Below are 25,039 nucleotides of genomic sequence, written 5' to 3' on the forward strand. Positions count from 1 at the left end.
AATGAGGTGTGACAACTTGAACTGATGCGTATAGGTTTTTGATCCTACGTTGTAGGTGACTGACTCAAATATACTTAAACATTATGAGTTGAAGTAAAGTCTGCTTAATTGTTATCGCCTGTTAATGAATCTTTGTCCCAATGTAATTCAATATATCATTTTTCTACACTATGAAAATGAAGTGATTTTGTGGAATTTATTTTATTTTGTAAAATGAGGGCATTCGTCATTGATTGATCTAAGTTAGGATATCATTAGAAACCAATTGTTTCATTTACAGTACAAGACTCCTTAAACAATAGGCAACTAAGTTGAAATCAGGAATTGAACCTAGAATTATCAAACCATGAAGTTGACAACTAATGTTTCGCATTACTAACTTAATTCAATAACTAATATTGCGTGATCGTGAAACCATATAAGAATTACTTTGATCTTTTTCACATTCAACACGGTTGAACCCCATTGATCATGACTTCTCATTGGATATCTGAAAACTACCAAGTAGTGTTGGTCACTAAATGAGCACATGATTATTGTTAGTATAAGGGAGTTGTGAAAAGCTTTCAATTTGTTATTTACATCACAGAATATCTTTACTTAGACAACCATTGTAGCCCCCAAATGCCCTGGTACGACCGAGAGTGGGGAGAGTCCACTCTCCCTCTCGAAATGCTCTCACATGGCCACGCGTATATAGCCTCTGCAAGGGAAGTCCTACTCACTACCTTCTCGCAGCAATATTGTTGTTTACGAAATTGAGAGGACTAAAAGCGAATGACCGGTACTTTAACTGGGTTGGTAGACACGGAGAATCCACCTAGGGGAGTTGGAAAACCGTGATTCCAAACCAATGGTGCACATGTGCTCCAGTATCCTGCGGGAACAAATGGCGTATGAACCAATTGTTGGTCACCGACTACCATGGGAATGCATCTCCTTACGATGCTCCACTGCCTTGTGGATCAGACCTTCAGGTAGAAGTCTCCGAGTGTGGTCTCGTAAGAAAACGACCTGCTTCGGTTTGGTCACCCGGGCAGTATTACAGCCATTACACATATCGAATGAGATTTGTGTGGTTAATATGTATTTGGTGCCTCCTTGTACCAATATCTATGTGTTAAAATAAATAATTAATTAATTACTCATGGGTAATATGTACATAAACTTAAACTTGATGGCTTAGTAGTTAAAGCGTTCGATTTGTAGTTACTAGATTTTGAACCCAACCCTTCCTATTTCACTTTTGACCTATCATAGAGTTTCACTAATCTTCACACGTAGAATGTGGTTCATAGCCAAATACCTGGTGAATTATCATTATAAACTTTATTATTTGTTATAAATTAGTCATATTTCATACAAAATTTCAGACCAATTTGTTTCAGTATTCAATAAATTTAAATGCATTAGCTTAATAGATACTACGTTAAAACAATAGGCACTTGATATTCGAATCGCACTAAGATATAAATATATATCCAACTGATGAGTCTCAATTGAGACGAAACACGCATATTGAATCGCATTGCTAACCACTACGAAATCTATAACTAAAAATGGGAATACCTAAGCAATCCGCTCAGGATATACTATATGCCACTAAAGAAACTGACCAATATCAATCTTTGACGGTGAGAACTTCATTGTATTCATCTTTTGTTTTACATAAACCAAGTGAATAATTTCAATATGGTTCTTTCATATCTCTTAATATTTAGGATTTACTTAGCTACATTGTAAGTAGCGGTTTAGTTGATTTAATATCGATCAGATTGTCAAATCCAAAACAAGCTAATTGGTTATCATCAATAAATAATAATAATAATACTGATGTTGGACATTCGACTTCAATACCTAAACAATATGCAGAATATTGTCAACAATTTGTATTAAGTAGTATTGCATTTTTAACAAGCCTTACACGTTTACTTGGTGTTTTATCAATTAAACAAAGTAATGATGATCAATTGAATGTTGAACAACATCATCATCATCATCAACAAACTTCCAATTCAACTGTTACTACATCTAGTTGTTCTTCAATTTCAAAGTCATTAATTGTTGTTGATTCAGTAGGAAAGGATCAAGTAACAGAAATTGACGAAGAAAATGATTCAGAAAGTTGTGTAAATGTGTTAACTGTAAAATGGTGAGTTCATTGTTATGAGATGATTGGAATTTAAAGTATTATCTATAATTTAAAGTGGTTAGACTGGATCGGTAAGAACCTCTAAACCTTCTGCTCATTCATCATCCTGCATCAAGATTAAGCAGTGGTTTAGTGTTTGACGCTTTTGATTTTCAATTATTTAATCGCAGGTTCATCCCCTTTACTTCAACTATTTTGTTGTAGGCAATCAGACATTATCATTAGCTTTCACACTTAGTGTATGATTGGAAGCCATATACACTAATGTGTATCTAATAAACAGATATCGCGTTGATGTGTGAAACGATAAACTCTAGGTTCTAGCCTCTGTACGAACATCAACACTGAGGTCCAGGTATATTTTATTCAACAACACAAAAGGTGCTATCTGATTAGTTCATTTCATAAAGTTCCATTCAAGCAGTGGGATTAGACAGAGTTGCCCAATCTCACCATTCCTCTTCAACTTTGCCATCGATGACATTCTGGAAACAGCTTTGATAGATGTAAGTAATGGGGGTGTGGATCTGTTGCCTGGAGAAAGACTTCTCGACCTTGAGTATGCGGATGATATCGTCTTACTGTGTAATAATGCCCAAGCCATGCAATCCGCACTTAATCAGTTGGCAATCAGTGTCCGTAGGTATGGTATGTGCTTTGCACCTTCGAAGTGCAAAGTACTTCTACAAGACTGGCAGGATTCCAATCCTGTACTCACCCTGGATGGTGAGCAGATAGACGTAGTCGAGAAGTTCGTGTATCTGGGTAGCTGCATAAGTGCTGGTGGGGGTGTGAGTGATGAGATCAATGCACGTATAGTGAAAGCCAGAGCGGCTTATGCCAATCTGGGCCATCTTTGGCGCCTTCGTGATGTTAGTCTGGCTGTAAAAGATCGGATCTACAACGCGTCGGTGAGAGCAGTTTTGCTCTATGCTTGTGAAACCTGGCCTCTCCGAGTTGAGGACGTTAGACGACTCTCTGTGTTCGATCATCGCTGTCTCCGAAGGATTGCTGACATTCAGTGGCAACACCATGTCAGTAATGCAGAGGTTCGGCATCGTGTGTTCGGGCACAGAGATGATAATTCAATTGGTGTCACCATCTTGAAACACCGACTTCGGTGGCTTGGACATGTTCTCCGAATGTCGTCCCAGAGGATTCCACGTCGTGCATTATTTGCCGACTCTGGGACTGGTTGGAAGAAGCGGAGAGGTGGTCAGTGCATGACATGGTGTCGTGGCATGAAAGAAAGCTGCAAAGGACTGGCCTGTGTTGGTCCTTCACGACTCCCTGGTTGGGGTCTGAGAGATGGTGCTACATAGTGGCTAGAGACGTTATCAGATATGGCTCAGAATAGAAGCCAGTGGCGATCCTGCTGTAACCTTCTTTTACTTTCTTCATAAAAAGTGTTTGTGTCTTCCTTAACTGAAAGAATTCTTCTGATTGTACCTTTCCGTTCCCTCATTATGACTATTATTATTACTACACTACCTTACACCAACCTCTTCGTTATTGTTCTCCTTTTTTTTCATGCTCCTTACCTTTTTTTCTTTCTCTTCGAATTCTCATTGTTTTGTGTGGCGCATATATATTTGGTGCCCTCTTGTACCAATATTTATGTGTTCAAATAAATAATAAATAAATTTCATAAAGTATCATCTCACCAGGTTAGTGTTTTTTTCAGAACTAATGATTTATGGTTAGAATTCAAGGATATTTATTTGTTTATTTATTCAAACACAAACATTCGTACAAGAGGGCACCAAGGAGATATGCGCCACATAAATCATTCACTTTTTGTGAGAACCGACATACTGCCCAGACGCCCAAACTGAAGTAGGTGATTTTCTTAGGGAGCCACACCCGGATCCTTTGATCTGAAGGTCACTGTCATACACTTAACTGATGTCTGAATGTTATTACTTTTTAGTGGAGTTTTTTTTCGAAATTACAATAGATTCAATTCAGTAGACGTCCATAATTACTTTTTAATCGAATTTCTATTATTGTAATGTCTTATTCATTTTTGTATTGGTTGCTTGAATCTTTCCATTGATGTTTAGGACTGCAATTAATCAGTCTCTTATTGGCATACATACACCCTTGTGTGGATTGCACGATATTGCCTTAAGTCACAAGCATATTATAAGCAGTGATGAATGGATGGTGGCTAGCAGTGGAATCCAGGACGCGCATTTCGTCTAATTCGGGATTTGTCGACTGGATGTACCTGTAACATTCCGGAGGTGATTTTAACTCCGGGACTCGAACTCAGTACCATTAGCTTCAAACATCATCGCGTTACTCACCTAGCTACTGTGTCTAGATAGCCTTTAGCTTGTGCAATGGGATGAAGTTTAATACATTTTTGTATTGGTTTGTCTAGTCTTTCCATTGACGTCTAGGACTGTAATTGATCAGTTTCTTATTGTCATCTTTGCTTTTAATAGTTGTAATGTTTTTTTTTTGTTTGTTTTATAGTAAAAATATTAACTCATCTCATGATCCAACAACAATTACCAACACATCTGTCAAAGTGAACTCATCTGATAAATTGGATTCAAAGAAAAAATTCAAAGATCCAACACAATTGTTAGAAACTATTAGTAGTACTGAAGTGTTTGGTTTGGTGCCATTATTATATTGTCTTTTATTGGATCCAAAAAATAGTCGATCAGTTGATACAATGACAACATTAGGAGTTAATGTGAATAGTGATTCACATCAGACAACAACGAATTGCATTATACCAACATCAGAATATTCTGATAATATAGGTATGTTGATTAATAAAACGGTTGTATTTTCTTGGTATGCAAATTAAGGCTGACAAGAGAGAGAGAGAATGAGATACATGTGATCTATACTGTTGTAAATAATGCTGGACTATGACATCCAATCACTAGTCGTGGTTACTGCGTAGACCCCAACCAGGCGGCGGTCTTCACTTAATAACAAAGCCTAGATCAACAGTTAGTGACTTACTTAATGAATTGATGACAAGTCTTAGTTTGGCTGTATGTAGCTTTCTTCTAAATCATCCCTACATCAGCTAATATCACATCGAAGTAGGTAGTGTTTAAACGTATGTAACATATATTTCAACCATCTTAGTCAATGAATTAATAAAACACACCATGTCTATTTATATATGTAATCACTTTTACTGTTACTCATACTTCTGTTAGTTCTGTTAGTTGGTTGTTTATCATGATATCTGCTGGATTATTACTGATAATAATACTTCTGCTGTTTTGATTTTCATTCCTGTTTCCTGACGTAGTCTGACGAATTGGACCGATACATATAGTTGCCAGGTTCTACATTATATATGACTGACTAACTGCTAGTTTTATCTCATTTTACTGTTATTATTTGATGACGATGCAGGTTGATGCATATTTATTTCACATTCTACTTCGCTTATAACTCAACTCCTTCATTAATTAGATCAAGTCCTGACAAATTTGAAGGAAGCATGTGCTTATCTATCAATTTATTTATTTACTTACTTACTTACGCCTGTTACTCCCAATGGAGCATAGGCCGCTGACCAGCATTCTCCAACCCACTCTGTCCTGGGCCTTCTTTTCTAGTTCCCTCCAATTCTTGTTCATTTTTCTCATGTCTATTTCCATTTCTCGGCGTAATGTGTTCTTTGGTCTTCCTCTTTTCCTTTGACCTTCAGGATTCCATGTGAGGGCTTGTCTTGTAACGCAGTTGGGTGCTTTCCTCAATGTGTGTCCTATCCACTTCCAGCGCTTCTTCCTGATTTCTTCCTCCGCTGGGATCTGGTTTGTTCTCTCCCACAGTTGGTTGTTGCTAATAGTGTCCGGCCAATGGATCTGAAGTATTTTGCGTAGACAATTGTTGATAAACACCTGTATTTTCTGGATGATGGCTTTTGTAGTTCTCCAGGTTTCTGCCCCATACAGTAGAACTGTCTTGACATTTGTATTGAAAATCCTGACCTTGGTGTTGGTTGACAGTTGCTTTGAGTTCCAGATGTTCCTCAGTTGTAAATATGCTGCTCTTGCTTTGCCGATCCGCGCCTTCACATCTGCATCAGATCCACCCTGTTCATCAATGATGCTGCCCAAATATGTAAAGGTTTTTACATCTTCCAAATCTTCTCCGTCAATTGTGATTGGATTGGTGCATTCTGTGTTGTATCGGAGAATCCTGCTTTTCCCTTTGTGTATATTGAGACCTATTGCTGCTGAGGCTGCTGCCACACTGTTCGTCTTCTCCTGCATCTGTTGTTGCGTTTGGGATAGAAGGGCCAGATCGTCTGCGAAGTCTAGATCATCCAACTGCATCTTAGATGTCCATTGTATCCCGCGCTTCCCTTCAGACGTTGACGTCTTCATGATCCAGTCGATCACCAGAAGAAAGAGAAAGGGTGAGAGTAAGCAACCTTGCCTAACACCGGTCTTCACTTCGAACGACCTTGTCAACTGTCCTCCATGCACGATTTTGCAGTGTAATCCATCATATGAGTTCTGTATGATATTGACTATCTTCTGAGGCACGCCGTAGTGTCGAAGAAGTTTCCATAGTGTTGTTCTGTCCACGCTATCAAATGCCTTTTCGTAGTCAATGAAGTTGATGTAGAGTGATGAATTCCATTCAATTGATTGTTCCACAATGATCCGTAGAGTTGCGATTTGGTCTGTACACGATCTATCCTTACGGAATCCTGCCTGTTGGTCCCGAAGTTGGGCGTCTACGAAGTCCTTCATCCTGTTTAACAATACCCTGTTGAAGACTTTTCCCGGTATTGAGAGAAGAGTGATGCCCCTGTAGTTATCACACTTGCTGAGATCGCCTTTCTTCGGTATTTTGACCAGAAGTCCTTCTTTCCAGTCTGTTGGTACTTCTTCCTCATCCCAAATTTTGCTGAAGGGAATGTGGAGTATCCTTGCAGTTGCCGCTACGTCTGCTTTTAGTGCCTCTGCTGGGATGTTGTCTGGTCCTGCTGCTTTGCCACTCTTGATTTGTCTGATGGCCATGCTGATTTCTTCAATTGTTGGTGGGCCAACATTGATTGGGAGGTCCGTGGGTGCTGCTTCGATGTTGGGTGGGTTCAGTGGAGCTGGTCGATTCAAGAGTTCTTTGAAGTGTTCTACCCACCTGTTTTGTTGCTCTTCAATGTTGGTGATTACCTTGCCTTCCTTGCTTTTTACTGGTCGTTCTGGTTTGCGGCGATTTCCAGACAGTTTCTTTGTCGTGTCATACAATTGTCTCATGTTTCCTTCTCTTGCAGCCTTTTCCGCCGTCGTTGCTAAATCTTCCACATATTTACGTTTGTCGGTTCTGATGCTCCTCTTCACTTGTTTGTTTATTTCCGTGTATTCAGCTTGTGCCTTGGCTTTTTCTGCTCTTGTTCGGCTGGTATTGATCGCTGCCTTCTTGTTCCTTCTTTCTTGAATCTTATCCAGTGTATCAACAGTGATCCATTCTTTGTGATGGTGCTTCTTGTGACCCAGGACCTCATGACATGTTGAAGTGATTGCCTCTTTGATCCCCTTCCAGTTGCTCTCCACAGTAGTTCCTTCTCCATTGAGTAGATCATGAAAGGCCTGGAACTTGTTGCTGGGGACTATCTTGAATTTGTTGAGTTTGCTAGTATCCTGGAGAAAGGCCGTATTGAACTTTTGTGATACTGTCCGCCCCGTTGTCCAGTGCTTCTTGAGTTTCAATTTCATCTTAGCGAACAGTAAGTGATGATCTGATGCTATATCAGCTCCTCTCTTGGTTCTCACGTCCTCTATAGTCCTCCTGAACGTTTTGTTGATGCAAATATGGTCGATTTGGTTTTGTGTAGAGTGATCCGGTGAAGTCCATGTGGTTTTGTGTATGCGTTTATGTGGGAATATGGTGCCGCCTATGACCAGCTTATTGAAGGCACATAGATTTGCAAATCTCTCACCATTTTCGTTTCTTTCTCCCAGTCCGTGTCGTCCCATGGTATCTTCATATCCAGTGTTGTCCGTTCCAACCTTGGCGTTGAAATCTCCCATCAGAATGGTCAGGTCTTTTTTTGGGCACTTCTCGACGATTGACTGCAGCCTATTGTAGAATTGATCTTTAGCGTCTTCATTGTAGTCGTTGGTAGGCGCATAGCATTGGATGATGTTCATTGAAATGCCCTCTTTCTTTGTTTTAAACGACGCTTTGATGATCCTTGGTCCATGAGATTCCCATCCTATAAGTGCATTTTGCACTTGTTTGGACAGCATCAATGCAACTCCTTGTGTATGTGGTGCATTTTCTTCTTCATGGCCGGAGTATAACAGGAGCTCTCCTGTAGTTATTCGTTGTTGTCCAACTTGTGTCCAATGTGTTTCACTGATCCCAAGTACCTCTAGGTTGTATCTTCTCATTTCTGCAGCAATTTGGAAGGCTCTTCCGGTGTCCCACATTGTACGAACATTCCATGTACCTAAATAAATGGTCGCTCTGGTTGTCAGAAGGGGCATCGGCCTCGTAACTTCCGAAGGAATTCGGCTTTCATCATGAGGCGTCATAATCCTTCTAAATGAAGACCTTCTGACTCCCAGGGCAGAGTTTAAAAGATTTGAATAATTTTTTCTGGTTAGCGTTTTTTTAGCGAGTTAGTTTTCTACGGGGTGGGGACACTAACCCCATGCCCAACCCTCCTCCTTTATCCGGGCTTGGGACCGGCAGTAGCCCCCGGAGGGACTCCAAGCGGAGTTTGTTTATTTATTTATTTATTTATTTATTTATTTATTTATTTAAACACATAAAAATTGGTAGGCACCAAATTGATATGCGCCACATTTCGTCATTTGATTTGTGTGAGGGCTTGAATACTGCCGTAAGCGGTCAAATCGAAGCAAGTGGTTTTCTTAGGGCGCCACTTCTCGAGTCTTTAACCTAGAGATCTAATCCACTAGGAAGTGGAGCGACGTTAGGAGATTCAGTTCTATGGTAGTCGGTGACAAACAGTAGGTTCATACACCATGTAGGAAGCAATTTCCTATAGGTGTAACTCCAAGCTATTCTTTAGACCGTCGGCCACAGTCTTGGTTTAGCCAAAGTCAGAACAAGTAAGCTATTTGGCTTGATAAACTTTATCTGTTTATAAAACATAAATTAACACCGTTAGTATACAAAATAAACAATATAGTCTGTCACCACAGGGAAAAACAGAGACATAAATAACACACCGAACAGTAACTAGAGCATAGGAAAAATAAGTCAACAAGGCAAATATTGTTTTATAATGAACATAAAATTGTAATTGGTGAATAAACAAGACATAGTCATACAAGGTCACAGAAAGTTAATATGGTGGTGGGCGTTTCACTTTATCATTGGTGAGTTCGTTTATCGATCACACCTTACACATCATTTGTTCACTCAGGATTCTGGAGACCATGTGAACTATTGCTTTGGAATCAAGGTTTTCTAACTCCCTTAATTGGATCCTCTGTACCCACCAACCCTGTTTAAACCCTTACTGGACATTCTCTTTTCGTCCTCTCAGTGTTGTAAAGAACACTCATGCCGCAAGAAGGCAGTGGACAGTACTTCCCTGACAACGGCTGTATACGCGTGGCCATGTAAAAGTGCATTTGGAGAAGGAGAGCGAAATCTCATCACCCTTGATATTAATATTACAAATAAAGTACTAATATAGAGTGTAGTTAGTGTGAAACTTTAATGTGCATAAGTGATATATATATGATATTCACTTGTAGTGTGTACAATTTGTATGAATTTTCTTTTCTTTTTCTACCGCTGTATTCTTTGTTCATTTTTCTGTCACATCAAACTCGTAGATCATCGTCAAAAGTCGACACAAACAAAAAAATCTTCAATCAATTCAAAATCATCATCATCTGCAGTGTGTAATTCCAACTGTCATGATTCATTACCTTTTAGTAGTGAAATTATAGCACAGATTACTTTAAATACATTAAAGTTAATTAACTCGTTAGCTTCAATTCATAAAAATACTATGCAGGTAAGAAAAAAAAATTGTTTTTCTTATTTATCTTTCCATGTAAAAATTTTATTCTTTCTAAACTGACTGTCTAAATAGTTCATATCAAGTAGATGGAATGTAACTAGTGGTTGGATCCAGGACTCAGGTTATTTGAATATACTTTCAACATTCCATAGTTGATATTCACATTTAGATTCGAACCCAGTATCGTTTGCTTCAAACGAAATCGTATAATCCACTTAAAAGCTACTGTGTCCAGATAAGCATTCACTTATAGAACCGGCATGTGATTCAATTCAATTTGAAATTGTTTGGATTATCCCTTTGTTAATATTATTGACTAAAATTTGATCAGTCTTGATTGGTACATACATGGGTAACCTCGATGATGATTGTCTCTATAGAGCACTTGTAACACCAGTTCGTACACAATAAATAGGTGAGATGTGTTTAATGGTGTTCACATTTTATTCAACAATATTAACATAAGAATAATCCGATCCATTCCAAATTGAAATAAACGTTTAAATAGTTTCGACTATTTTGTTGAAGCAGTTCAAATGTTCTTGGTTTCATTCTGTATGGCATCATGATAGTATATTGCTAAAAGGTCTCATAACATAAGATGGATTGGTTGATTTAATGCTCTTTGATTGTCAATAGATTTTCGAAAATATAATTTCATGATGAAAACTTATATTCGAATCATTTTTCTCAGTGATACTGTAGTTAAAAGCATTCAACTTTCACTCAATTAGGTTGTATGTTCAAACTACTTCTCTGTCTAATACAGTTTAGGTTCTTGGATAATGTGACTAGGTCGATTCAGGAAATTCTTCCAAAGATAACTAGTCTGACGAGCAGATGACATAAAATATCATTATGAAAGACCAGAATTCATTTGAAAAGCAGTACTCCTAAACGCGATACAATAAATTTTACGAACTTCAAATTATGCGATATCCATAACGTTAATAACACTTCAAAGTCACAGTCAATAAGGATGTATGTTGTTGAGGCTAATGTCCTCTATATCTGACTCCAATAAATAATATCCCGTTAACTGAGTATTTAACGTAGGCTTAATCTCCTAGTTGAATTACGGATTTACTCGAGATTATTGAGAAGCCTGAACACCAGTTATAGAGATAATTTATTGTTAATGATTAATAAAAATCCACAAGCGTACAACGAGCAAGCGCACGAGGAAACAAAGTGAGTGAGTGTAAGTCTGTGTGTTAAAAATCCATATATATTTTTTAGGGTTAATCGAGTGTGGATAAATTATCGATTATCTGCACATTGCAACCAATAGGAGGATAGCTTAAGGGTTAATGTACAGCGATGCATTCGATCATACACACCGAAATTAACATAGTGAATTAAGAGTCTGAAATGCACACAGAAATTAACATGATGAATTAAGTGTCTGAGTTACAATGAGTAGACAAATGATACAGTGACCAAAATGGGCTTGCCACAATGCCTTACAAACAACTTTATAAAAATGAAATTACAAATGATATGATAACTCGATGACTATGAAACATGGTCAGTAAGAGTAGAGAATATTCGTATGTTACTAGTATTCGATCATAGGTGTTTTCGAAGCATTGCTCATATATCCTGGCACCACCGAGTAAGTAATGTGGTTGTTAGGATACGAGTACTAGGTAAGGATGGCTAATCAATTGATGAAATTGTGAAACTTTATCAGTTGAGATATCTGAGACACGTGTTACGTATAACCAACCACTGACTGCCTCGATGTGCGATGCTTTATGGTGTAGGAGTAGGTTGGAAGAAAGTTAGGGGCGACCAGACCAAAACATGGCACAAATCCATGAAGTCACTGACAAGTAGACTGAGCCATATTAGTAGGTGTAGACTACCTGGTAGGGATCCGCGAGATGATAGCAACCGATGGTTAGAGACCTTGAATAAAATTGGCTCAAAATCGTTTTCAGTGCCGCAGGTGCATCCACTCTTTGTGTTCTCCCAAATTCTAATCTTCTGAATTCTTCATGTTCTTTTCTTTTTTTCTCTTTCCAAATTTATTTCACTAGATTATACTCCTTGAATAACAACTTCAAACCATAGTCTTTCCGATTACTGCTTATACTTTAACTACCTCTAGCACTACGGGATTCGAATCGATAACTAAATCTCTGTGCTAATGTGGTATAGTAACTCGAACTGATGTACGAACGTACGAAGTTTTACTTTGTGACCAACTGACTAACAATATACTGTTAATTAATATACAATAGTTTGCAAGGTTGAACTTGACAGTTTTAAATAAAGGACCAGATCGCATTAGCACAGTAAGATGAATATCGGATTCATAGGAGTAGTTATGTCAATAGTGGTAAGATTGAATATAAGGATAAAGTACAAGAAGAAAGAATTAGTTCGTAGAAAGAAAGATTAAACCATGAAAGATAAATACGCTACAAATTGACAAATATATCATATATTTTATTATATTTCAGTCAATTCTTGGCGGTGAACTTATTTGTCTATTAATGAGACATATATTGTTAAATCTTCTGACACGTTGTATTCCACAATCGAATACTTGTTCTCTACAACAAAACAATTCGGATAAAACTTCAATACATCATCCTTCTACTCCTCGACAACATCAAAAACATTATCAAACAGAATGTAGATCGAAAACATTTAATCACAGTAGTATTATTAATAATCGTCTATATCAATTAAATAATGATCATGATGTTGATGATGATGATGATGCGACGGATCTTCTTCTTTTACCAAGTGGTGCACGAAAAATTATTGTCAAACCAAAATATTCACAATCATTGAAATCGATAAATAATGAACATACTCAGATTGTTAAATGTAAAAATTCAACTAAATCTACAACAAAGTTGACTAGTTCACATAATGGTGATACTCAAACAATTGATAACAAGTAGGTTATGTTGTTTTGGGAAAAAATTTTCATTTATTTGAACACATAAACATTGGTATAAAGAGGCATGAAACAGATATGCGCCATATAAATCATTCGATTTGTGTGTGGACTGTGATACTGCCTGAGTTCCCCGACCGAAGCATTTAGTTTTCTTAGAGGGCCGTAACCGGAGCCTTCAACTTGAAGGTCGGATCCATAAGGCAGTGGAGCAACGCCAGGAGACGCAGTCTTATGGTAGGCATTAATTAACGATTGGTTCTCACGCCATTTGTTCCCTCAGGATCCTGGAGCCTATATACACGATTGGTTTGGAATGAGGGTTTCCCAACTCCTCTTGGTGGACCTTCCGTGTCCACAAACCCGGTTAAAGCTCAGGGAATTCTTTTTTCGTCCTCTTAATTTCGTAGGACTTCCCTTGGAGTGGATGTATACGCGTGGCCATGTGAGAGTATTTTTTAGAGGGAGAGCTGACTCACCACCATCGACCAGGTGCCTCCTCATTTGCGGATAAATCTTTCGCCTTTTGGGAAAAAGGATTTGTAGAAAATTCTCTTGGAAATAGAACTAATTTTGACAATCGTATCAATCAATTAATCAGTAGTTATGCACTTTTTATTATCACTTGATTCTTGAATTTTCATTGATATTCATAAGCGGTAATGAAATGCAAACATTTTGGAAACGAAGATCATTTTAACAGTTGAATTTACGAGCCCATCTAAGTTACACCATCATTGAAATCCTGAATTATTGGTTTTAGTTAGTTAGTTAGCTACAACGTAGGACCAGGCACATATATTCATCAGTCCAAGTTGCCATACCTCATTAACACAACAAGATGGACACCGGATTCATAAAAGTAGTTAATTCAGAGGTGGTAATATATAAAAGAAAGATTGCAATAAGGATATAGTACAGGAAGAAGGAATTAGTTCATAGAAAGAAAGATATGAAGCGATTTCACTCTCGGGTGAAGTATTGGACGGTTATTTCGTCCTATTATGGGACTCCTCAGCAATACGCATCCACGATCCTGCACTCAAAATCAATAATCGAATTGGATAATTATTGAGATATATCTTTGAATTGTGTAAAGTTTAAGATGTAAGTTGTAACGTCTTCTACTTGATTACGGCAGAATAAAGTACATAAATAAAGGCACTCGAACGTGTAGAACCCCTACATTTGCAAATCAAAAGACGAAAGAAGCAGGGGAAAGTAATTATTGGGTAAAAATCAGAACATGGGTATTTATAGTTTTTTAGAATTGGCCATAACATCATTACAATTCAGCTAATCCTGAAGTATGGAAGTTACAGAATTGTCCAATCATAGTATATCATGTTGATATACCAGTTGGTTCTGATTAAATGGAATCTTTTTGGCTTAGTTTTGAGCTTCTGGATGCTTGTATGCGCTTTCTGAAAATTATCCAAACATAAACAATTGATGTGTACTCTGGAATTAACTCTCTTTTAAAACGAAACAAAAGCATAATTACTCTTCATTTGATTGGTTACTACTTCTTTAATGATTAAGTTACTACATCAATTACAACGGGTTGAAGTGAATAGGTCATCATAGTGTTAAAAGATTATCTATTTCATAGTTAGTTAATGTCATGAAGTGATAACAAACAATCTCAACAAATTCTCTTAAGTTTATTAGTAATTCTATACTGATTGATAACTTTAGCTTTGAAAAGAATTTTCAAATTTCAACTTTCCCTCTTTCTATCTCTCTGACGTAATTACTTCTTTATATTATCTCATTCAGTTATTCAATCAGGTACAACGTAGGACCAGGCACATGTATGCATCAGTCCAAGTTGCCATACCTCATTAATTTAGTTGTGATAATATATATAAGGATATAGTACAGGAAGAAAGAATTAGTTCGTCGAAAGAAAGATTTGAAGCGACTTTAACCTCATAGCTTAGTTTGAAGGAAGACAGAGAGTGTATACACCTACACCATTGTGATCGATTCTGAGTCATGTCACCAAGAGTCTCCAACCATTGGTTACGATTGTCACGCGGAACCCAACCAAGTAGTCTGCATCTACCAACATGGCTCACACCAGAAGTTGGTGACTTCAAGCACTGATACCACGTTTTGGTTTGGCCACCCCTAACTTTCTTCCGACCATCTCCAACACCGGTTAGCGTTGCACGTCGTGGTAATCGGTTTTCAGGCATATGTAACACGTGACCCAACCATCTCAGTCGATGAAGATTTACAACCTCATCAACTAATTTACCATCATGATTCCCTAATACCCTGTGTCTAACCTCACTATTACTTACCCGGTGATCCCAGGAGATACGAACAATATTTCTAAGACATGTGGTCAAATACTATCTCACGAGTATATTCTACTTTTAATAGCCATGTTTCGCAGCCGTAAAGTAGAATAAAGCGAACTGCCTCACAGTATACTCGTCCTTTAATTGAAAGATGGATATCTCGCCTCAGCCATAGGTGACGTAAGTTGGCAAAAGTCAAGCGAGCTTTTTGAATCCGTGCAGAGATTTCGTCAGACACCAACATATTAGGGCTGATCAGATTTCCAAGATAAGTGAAGTTGTCAACGCGTTCGACTACTTTACTCCCTATCCTATTATCTCATTAGAGTATGATAATCAGTGAATACAACTGTTTACCACGGTTATAAATTTTGTAATCATAACTTACATACATACTACTTACATCTGTCAGCATAAGTAACATACATTACAATACTACTACTGAGATGCCTAAATTGAAATTAAGTGGAGTGTGATCAGAACCGAGTTTTAACCAGTAATCAGTTAGTCATGCACGATGTGCGCCATTTCAAGTTATCCATAGCACAGTACAATGTGATAAAATTATTTCATGACAAATAAAAAGGTATAAGGAGATTATGGGTTTCAGGCTCTAATAACAAGCTAAAGTGTGAGTACACTCTTGTATCATTGTGAATGGTTTTCAGGTATGATAAATAGTTCTACGTCGTTACTGACTGAACATTTACCTCACCCCCCACTGATCTTACATAATGATCGTGTATGTTTTCTTTTTCTTTTTCTTATAAAAGGTTTACAAAATCATCTTCTATGTGTGAAATCATCAATCATATTTTACATGAAGTTATCTTATGTATTGGTTATTTATGTGTATTAAATTCGGATAATCAAACTAGTTTACAATGTGGTTCATCACCAAATCTACTTCAACGTTTATTATCATTACCTTTTGAATATTTTAGTTATTGTCCATTAACAGATATTTTATATCCAACATTAATTGCTTGTTGTTATAAACATTCATTGAATACAAGTGTATTAGAATCTGAATTAAGTCCATCTATATTAGCAAATTATATTGAAGTAAGTTATATCACTTATATTGTGGTTTATGTTTTGTTATTGTTGTTGTTGTTGTTGATGATGATGGTGTTATCTATTTCATTCCTTATTATCTATCTGTTATCACTTGTACCCTGTGTTCCCTATCAATATGTATGTATGGCGTAATGATACCGTCGATTAGAAAATAGTGAATAATCGATCGGACCAATGACGTATAAAACTTGTATGAACAGTCTAAAGTCTTTATCGATCCTGCTTCCCACCTAACCCCTACCTGTTGAGTTCAGAACACTAATCTCCTCAGCCTCCACGATATAAATCATCTATTTCAAATATACTGGGTTTACATACCAACCAGACAGACTACATCGTATCATAAAATAGGAAATAATATTTGCATAAGATTTAGCCAAGAGTGGCTGTTAATGTGTGAGACTGTAATCAATAGGCTGGTCATAACTCAGGAACGGTAAATCGTATGATAATAGTTCATAAGTCAAAATAAAGCTTATAAAAAGAGGAACATGAATATGAGTAGTTTAGTTACTTAACAATTATACAATAAAAATATACATATCGTATTTGTTCATAAGTGCATCATCCGAAAAGTTACCATTCATCGGGATATAACATTATCATCTTTTAAAAACTACACATCTTATAAGTCATATTCTGATCTCTTATTAATGACGAAGTTGAATGAAATTAGTTCGAGAAGAAGAAGAAGAAGTGTGACACACTGATTATCTAGTTGATAAGCCGATCGATTCACGGTTTAAGGCGAAATCATAATTTATAGACGAATCAATCAGATTTAAGATAATAAGTCATGGATTTTGGCGTGAACTTTTATTCATCCATCCATCCATTTGGTTAAATAGCGATTTGGCATTGAAACTGATATTAATTTATGATGAAAACTTTAGATTGGATTCCTAATCCTTATTCTTCAAACTGCTTTATAATCTTTATTTAGCTGTAAGGTAAGTAGTAGGTAGACATTCTCAAGGTCATTAAAGAGGAAGAGAAAGCTTAGACCAGATTGCTAGGCGAAACGTTGGATTTACTTTAAATTCATTTGCTGAGATTTGCACAAATACATTCTTCCTCTTCAATGTGTTACATGAACTTGGCGCCTAAATATTGTGAAATTATTCGTTCAAATTTAGATGATAGTTCTTATTTATTATTATTATTATTATTCTCAAGGTCACTTTAATATCGTTCAAAGATCATTCATTCATTAAGGATAGTCTCACCGTAGTAAACAATCATATTCACTTCAATTAAATGATCGATTATAGTTCTCTAGTTAACTGTAATGTTAAATAAGTTATTCAATCATGTTAACACTGTTTGATTTAGATCCTACTATACAGAACTCCAAGTAATACTGTCGACTGTACTAAAGTATGTGAAAGCAGTAAGATGTTTCCCATATATAACCAATATTTATAATTATATGATGGAGAGGAATTGGAAAAGATTGCCCCTTCACTTTGTCTAATGGCTTTCTAGTGTCAGTGATAAGATCTAAAATATATAGATAGAGATAATAGACTAAGACAGTACTCACAATAATGTTGCATGTGATCAGAATCAAACAGTTCTGCTTTGAACATTTTGGTTGCGCGCTTAAATAGATAGAAGTGTAACGAACAAGAATTCAAATGGAGAAGATCAATCTAGTATCTTATACAAAATTACAGAAAGTCTTGGTAAAATATGAGAATGATACATTAGATGCTTCATGTGCAAATATGCCATCAATTATCCTTTACATTCTGTCTGATTCTTCCTAATTCACAGTTCTTTTCTGTCTTCTTCAATTCGATCTTCTTAGCCTTCTGCTCCCAGCCACTCATACATACTTCTTATGTCTGTCGACATATGGAGCATACACCATAGCAACATGAGCCAATGAGAAGTAAAAAAAGCAACTCAGTTCTAACATTTGCATCTTAATGTACTGAAGTTCTTGAGATATGTATTACTTATGACCAACTACTCTTTACCTCGACGTGCAAGTCAGGTAATGTAGTGTTAGGTTGGAAGATATCTACGAGATGACGAAAATCAAGACATGTTATCAGTCTATATAGGTAGATAGGTGTAGATTACCAGATCGAGACCCGTATGATTATTATAACTAATGGTTATAATACAGAATCAGTCCCAATTGCTCGGATACATACACATATACATAGTTACCAGGTTCTACATGATGCATGACTAACTATAGTCTCTTTTTTTTTTCTGTTAACTTATATTCTCGATTATATTTTGTATCATTATCAGTTGTTTCATTTATATGAACTAATATGTTCATTATAGTTTTGAAATTTATCAATAAACTTCAATTAGTATAGTTATCTTGTTTCTTTTCTTAGGAACGCTTACTTGAGAAGAAGGTGAATTCATTCAGGAAAATTGAGAAGAAATCTAATAACAATGAATTTCTAGGTTAGTATTTGTCTTGAACATATGCATTCTGTATTTATTCTATTTGTTCAAGTTTTCAACATCACAGATGACTTATGTCTTCTACTCCATACATACAGCAACAAAGCAGATGAAGGGAACCAATGTATCAGCAGTCTCTGTAGCAGTAAGCCTTAACATACATAAAGGAAAAAAGCAAGATACTAAAATACAACACAGTAAGCACCAATCAAATGATAATTGATAGAGAAGCTCTGGATGAAGTGAAAATTGTTACGTACCTGGGTAACACCACTGATAAACAATGAGAATCTGATGCAGACGTAAGAGAATGAACAGCATTCCTACAGTTAAAGAATATATTGAGCACATAACTGTCCGCTCTCCCTCTCGAAATGCTCTCACATGGCCACGCGTATATAGCCTCTGCAAGGGAAGTCCTCCTCACTGCCTCCTCGTGGCGGGGGTGTTGTTTACGAAATTGAGAGGACGAAAAGCGAATGTCCGGCGCTTTAACCGGATTTCAAACGAATGGTGCACATGGGCTCCAGTATCCTGAGGGAACAAATGGCGTATGAACCAATTGTTGGTCACCGGCTTCCATGGGACTGCATCTCCTCACGATGCTCCACTGCCTTGTGGATCAGACCTTCAGATCGAAGGCTCGGGGTGTGGCCCCCTAAGGAAACCACCTGCTTCGGTTTGGGCACCCGGACAGTATCACAGCCCTCACGCATATCGAATGAGATTTTTGTGGAGCATATGTATTTGGTGCCTTGTACCAATATCTATGTGTTAAAATTAAATAAATAAATAACAACTGTCAACCAATATCAATGTCACAATCTTTAATATGAACGTCAAGACAGTCCTACTATACGGAGCTGAGACTTGGAGAACTACCACAGTCATCATCAAAAAGGTACATGTATTTATAAATAGTTGTCTATATATGATACTCAATGTCCGTTGGCCGGATACTATCAACGATGACCTACTGTGGGAGAAGACAAACCAGCTTCCGGATGAAGAGGAAATCAGAAAAACACTGTGGAGGTGGATAGGACATACATTGAGGAAATCACCAAACTGCATCACGAGGCAAGCTCTAACTTGAAATCTTTGAGGCAAAGGGAACGAGGTTGACCAAATAATACATTGGATCAGGAATCGGATATCGAAAAAATGAATAACATATGAGGATAGTTGGAAATGAGGCCTCATAGCGAAATGGGCTGAAGCAATCCTGGTCAGCGGTCTATGCTCCACAAGGGGTAACAGGTGTAAGTAAATAAGCATGATATATAACTGATCGGTAGTTTACTGGTGACAGTAATCCCAACCATTGAGTACCAGGATTGAATATCACTCCATGCTTCCACTATCTACATCTATTTTCGACAGTTATTACATATTGCCAAAAATCGTCACTTGAAAGCCAGATATATACATACAATCGTAAAGCTGAACCATAAATGCGAGCTGATGATAAACGTAAAAATCGTTTCACATTCACAGCGCCTACATCAAAACAAACATATCGTTTCCCAATGATGAAATAGACTAGGGAACTACACGTAGGGTTTTTATCCCGAACTGATTTTAGCTATGCTACAAGAACGATTTGTAGCCATATGGATGAAAGAATTTTGGTCAAAAATCGAAAAGGTGCAATTTGGATACGTAACCTGGTCATTATTTGACGATTTTAGCCAATGTACTTTATATATATAGGGTCCAACTCGATACAATATAGGTAATTCTTCATTTACTCCTTCAATCTCTTTACGTATGTATGTTCGTCAGCTAATGTGATCGACATATGCGTTACTAATACCCTATCACTTACCTTTATCTACAATGGATAAGAATAGGTTTGAAGCAGGATAGAGATGGTTAAAACAATACATAACTCCTCCAGTCTATAAAGTCACTGACTGTTAATCTGAACCGCCTGAAGGTATGTGTCAATAGGACTTCCCTGACAGTGGCTGTACACACGTGATCTTATGAGAACATTTAATGAAGTGAACAGACTATCTTCACCCTTGACCACTAATCCAATATTAGTTAAATACAATTGTATGTTTTGTTTTGTTTTGTTTTTCTATTCTATTTCAGATGAACGATTCAATTTTGAGCAACGTTTTAATATTTCAGAATGGGACTCTGCCAAAGCTTATTTCTCAAGATGATAATCATAACACACAAATGATGATGAGATTTGTACAAATTGAACATCATCTTAATGTTAACCGATGAGATTATAATTTATAGAGACAATCTTTGAGTGACGCTTAACTGATCTTGAGAGAGAGAGAGAGAGTTTCCAGCTAGTAATCAGGATCAAATGAAGATTATGAATTAGATATAGAATTCACATGATAAACTGACATTAATTAAGATGTCAAAATGTAATTAAGTCAATTTACTGGTGCCCAATATCTAAGATCTGTGATCTTAAATCTGATTGGTTCATTCATGAATGATCGTCTTAACTACTTGTACATTTCTTTCTTTCCTTCCTTTTTGTTCTCCTTTCAATATTCAATCTTTCTGGTATATAAACAATATCAAGTTATGGCATTTGAAATTTCCTCGAATCAAACATCTAACTTTTCTATAATGTACACATAGTAGAATAGATAGTTGATTTAAAACAAAAAACACATCAGTTTTCTTCCATGAACTATTCAAAATATGGTATAGTTTTTGTCAATTTGTAGTAATGACATAATGGTGATGATGATGATGATCATCATCATTCGTTATTGAGCAAACATACATTTATCTTAATCGTTGAAATTACTACACCCTGTACAAAACCTCTTTTGATATGAATTAACATATGCTCACTAGTGACTGGCTTCAAGAGAGGTATTTCTTGAAGTTCTAGTGAGAAACAGTGACCAGTGGAGTTCAACCAGGTTTGTTGTGAGATAGTAACTTACTGAAGACAGTGGTGGATTTGTCGCTCAATTTTTTGGATTGGTTGAAGTTAGACATTAACACAGTTGGATGCCAATTAGTTCAGTGGTCTAGTGGTTAAGCGCGAGACTGATAGGTACTTGGTTCGTGGATGCGCACTGCTGAGGAGTCCCACAATAGGACGAAATGGCCGTTCAGTGCTTCCAAGTTTTCCATAGTGGTCTAGCTTCAATTGACTTATGATCTCAACCATTGAAATTACTACAATATCCACAAAACCTCGTCTGATACATTTATTAGTTACTTTTAAGGCTTTTCAGTACTCTTTAGTGAGAATGGATAAATGTCGGTGAGTCAGCAGTAACGTAGAACTTCGTACATACGTACATCAGTTCGAGTTACCATATCACATTAGCACAGAGATACAATTGTCGACTCAAATCCCGTAGTGGTAGAAGTAGTAAGAGTATAAGCAGTAATCGGAAAGATTATGGTTTGAAGATGTTATTCAAGGAGTATGATCCAATGAAATAAATGAGTATCGTGAATATGACTCCCAACTGGCACCACGCTTTCCAACTAAACATATATATATATATATATGTCAGTATCCTTACTACTAACCCAACAACAGCTGACGAAACAATATAAAAATACCAAATAAGGAAGTTGTTGAAAGTCCTACTCAATTCCTCCTTTCGAAGTGGGTGTTGTTTACGATATTGAGAGGAGAAAAAGCAAATGTCCCGCGCATCAACCAGGTTGGTGGATATGAAGGATCCACCTAGAGGAGGTGGGAAACCCTGATTCCAAATCACGTGGGCTCCAGGATACTGAAGAAGCAAATGGTGGACGAACCTATTGTTCGTCACCAAATACCATAGGACTGCATCTCCCGACGTTGCTCCACTGCCTTGTAGATTAGGCTTCTAGGTTAAAGGCTTGAAGAGTGGTCCCCTAAGAAAACCACCAGTTTCGTTCTTGGTATCCGAGCAGTATCACAACCCACACACAAATCGGATGATGAAATATAGCGTATATATATTCAGTGCCTTCTTGTCTTAATATTCATGTGTTTAAATAAATAATTGGTTATTGAATATGTTTATGCTAATTGGATGTCAAAGGACAGTCAAAATCTAAATACATCACGAAAGGTAAAACAATAAGAAGAAGTATGCAAACAAATACCGAGAATGTATAATTCTCAAACATTTAAAGACGTATTCAGGGATGTATGCAACGAAGCTACAAATAATAGCTTTCGACATCGGTAGTAATTTTACTGACTAGAATAATTGATCTATCCAGAGATAGTAGTCAACGGAATATTGACACAGCTCAGTAAAGAGAATCTTTCGTCCGACACTGTTACTTCTTAGTTTCTCATACATCCAGGTTATATATGTTAATCATTAGTAGTACATATATCCGAAGGAACTAACCCTAAACAAATATAAGTATAAATCTAAATATTTAATTCATCCATTCGTGTGTATAATAACACTTACATACATTTCCCTACACATAATTTGTGGAAGTTCAATATTTGTTCACAAAGTAGAATAAAACAAATGTACTATAATCGTTATAGCAACCAATATACCTGTACACTAGAATAATACATTGTTTTAAGCAAAGATGGATAGTGGTTAGCAGTGAAATCCAGTTTGAAGCGAGTTTTGTCCTATTTTGGACTCGTCAGTTGGATGTGCCTGCATCTCAGAGTTAATGTTCACTGTAGAACTTGAACGCAGTAATGTTTGCTTCAAGCATCGCATTATCCACTTAGTACTCAGTATGTCTATAAGAGACTAATCAATTGCAGTGCTAAACATCAACAACAATACCAAGTGAATGATAGTGTTGTAGCGTGGTGTCGAGTTGAGGTTACCTATGAACACCGCTACAGAGAAACACGTGCCAAGTAGATCAGAAGGCGTAGGTTGAACGTAACCAAATAAATCCATAAAATCTCCGAGAAGCCAAATACCAGAAGGCAAGTAATGGACCAAGTCGAGTTATATTTGTTGGCGATCTCGTGGCACCGAGATCGTGCCAGGATACAACCTTGGTTACAGAAGGTAACCGAATTCGCGCGAAGTTACAATCGAAGTGTAAGTAAAAGAATGGAAGCACAAAATAGCTGTCATTAGCACAGTCAAACAAAAGCACATTAAAACAGTCACTGGTACACTTGGTTATAATAATAAGCGTTTTTATTAAACCAGTCGTGTTCTCGTGATAAATGTGAGTCACTACAGTGTAATGGAATATTGTGTTTTAATATAGACACTATTCAAATTCAGTTTTACTTGTTCAAAATGATAATTCAATCTCCATTTGCGATTTAGTACTTACATGTACTTTTCAGTGTAATTGACCTCTTATATAGCATAAAACCACAGCGATAGACTTTTTATTTATACGAGTTCAATTGTTGATGCTTATAATACATTTGAGAAGAGATAGCTCTATGTAATCACTATCAGGTTCAATGATTTGTAGAGTAGTATTCTATTTTGCAGTATTCATCCTTTGTCAGTCAGTCAGTTGGTAACAACGTACAAGTTCGTACGTACATACATCAGTTCGAGTTGTCATACCACATTAGCACAACGATGCAGTTGTCGATTCAAACCAAATAGTGGTCGAAGTAATAAAAGCATAAGCAGTGGTCGAAAAGATTATGGTTTAAAGTTGTTATTCAAGGAGTATAATCTAGTGAAATAAATTTGGAAAGAGAAAAAAGAAAGGGACATGAAGAATTCAAAAGATTAGAATTTGGTAGAACACAAAAGGTTGGTGCACCTGCGCCATTGCAAACGATTTTGAGCCAATGTTATCCAAGGTCTCTAACCATCGGTTGCTATAATCTCGCAGTCCCCAACCAGGTAGTCTGCACCTACCAATATGGCCTAGTCTACTTGTCAATGAACTTATGGACTTGTGCCATGTTTTGGTCTGGTCGCCTCCAGCTTTCTCCCAACATTTTCCTACATAACTGTTTTACTTATCGATTAAGCACCTATACATAACTGGTATTAAATCCCCCTGGTAATATTAAGGTACACTTATCGAAATGTGTATTGGACCTGAAACTAAATTGAATTGATTGGTTTAATTAATCACTGTTCCACTAACAAGAATAGCATGAATATTATCCAAACGATATGTATATCCTGGCGATTACAGATTTATTTCAATTTCTCTTCAGTTAATCAGTCAATCAAACGTAACGTTCAACC

The 25,039-nt window shown here is 36.9% G+C and overlaps 1 protein-coding gene across 1 annotated transcript in view; it reads left to right on the top strand.

Annotated features, from left to right (window-relative positions):
* The window catches only part of MS3_00009737 (uncharacterized protein), a 65,781-nt gene extending 42,524 nt beyond the window's left edge, over window positions 1-23,257 (top strand). The window contains exons 22-28 of the mRNA XM_051218138.1: window positions 1,722-2,152; window positions 4,634-4,929; window positions 9,961-10,145; window positions 12,620-13,065; window positions 16,148-16,439; window positions 18,812-18,884; window positions 20,985-23,257. Of these exons, the coding sequence (XP_051064578.1) occupies window positions 1,722-2,152; window positions 4,634-4,929; window positions 9,961-10,145; window positions 12,620-13,065; window positions 16,148-16,439; window positions 18,812-18,884; window positions 20,985-21,058 (1,797 nt within the window). The 3' untranslated portion in view covers window positions 21,059-23,257. The remainder of the gene's footprint in view (window positions 1-1,721; window positions 2,153-4,633; window positions 4,930-9,960; window positions 10,146-12,619; window positions 13,066-16,147; window positions 16,440-18,811; window positions 18,885-20,984) is intronic.
* Window positions 23,258-25,039: the final 1,782 nt, after the last annotated feature.

Source organism: Schistosoma haematobium, chromosome 7 (assembly GCF_000699445.3).
Source record: "Schistosoma haematobium chromosome 7, whole genome shotgun sequence".
In the NCBI taxonomy this organism is placed as follows: Eukaryota; Metazoa; Platyhelminthes; class Trematoda; order Strigeidida; family Schistosomatidae; genus Schistosoma; species Schistosoma haematobium.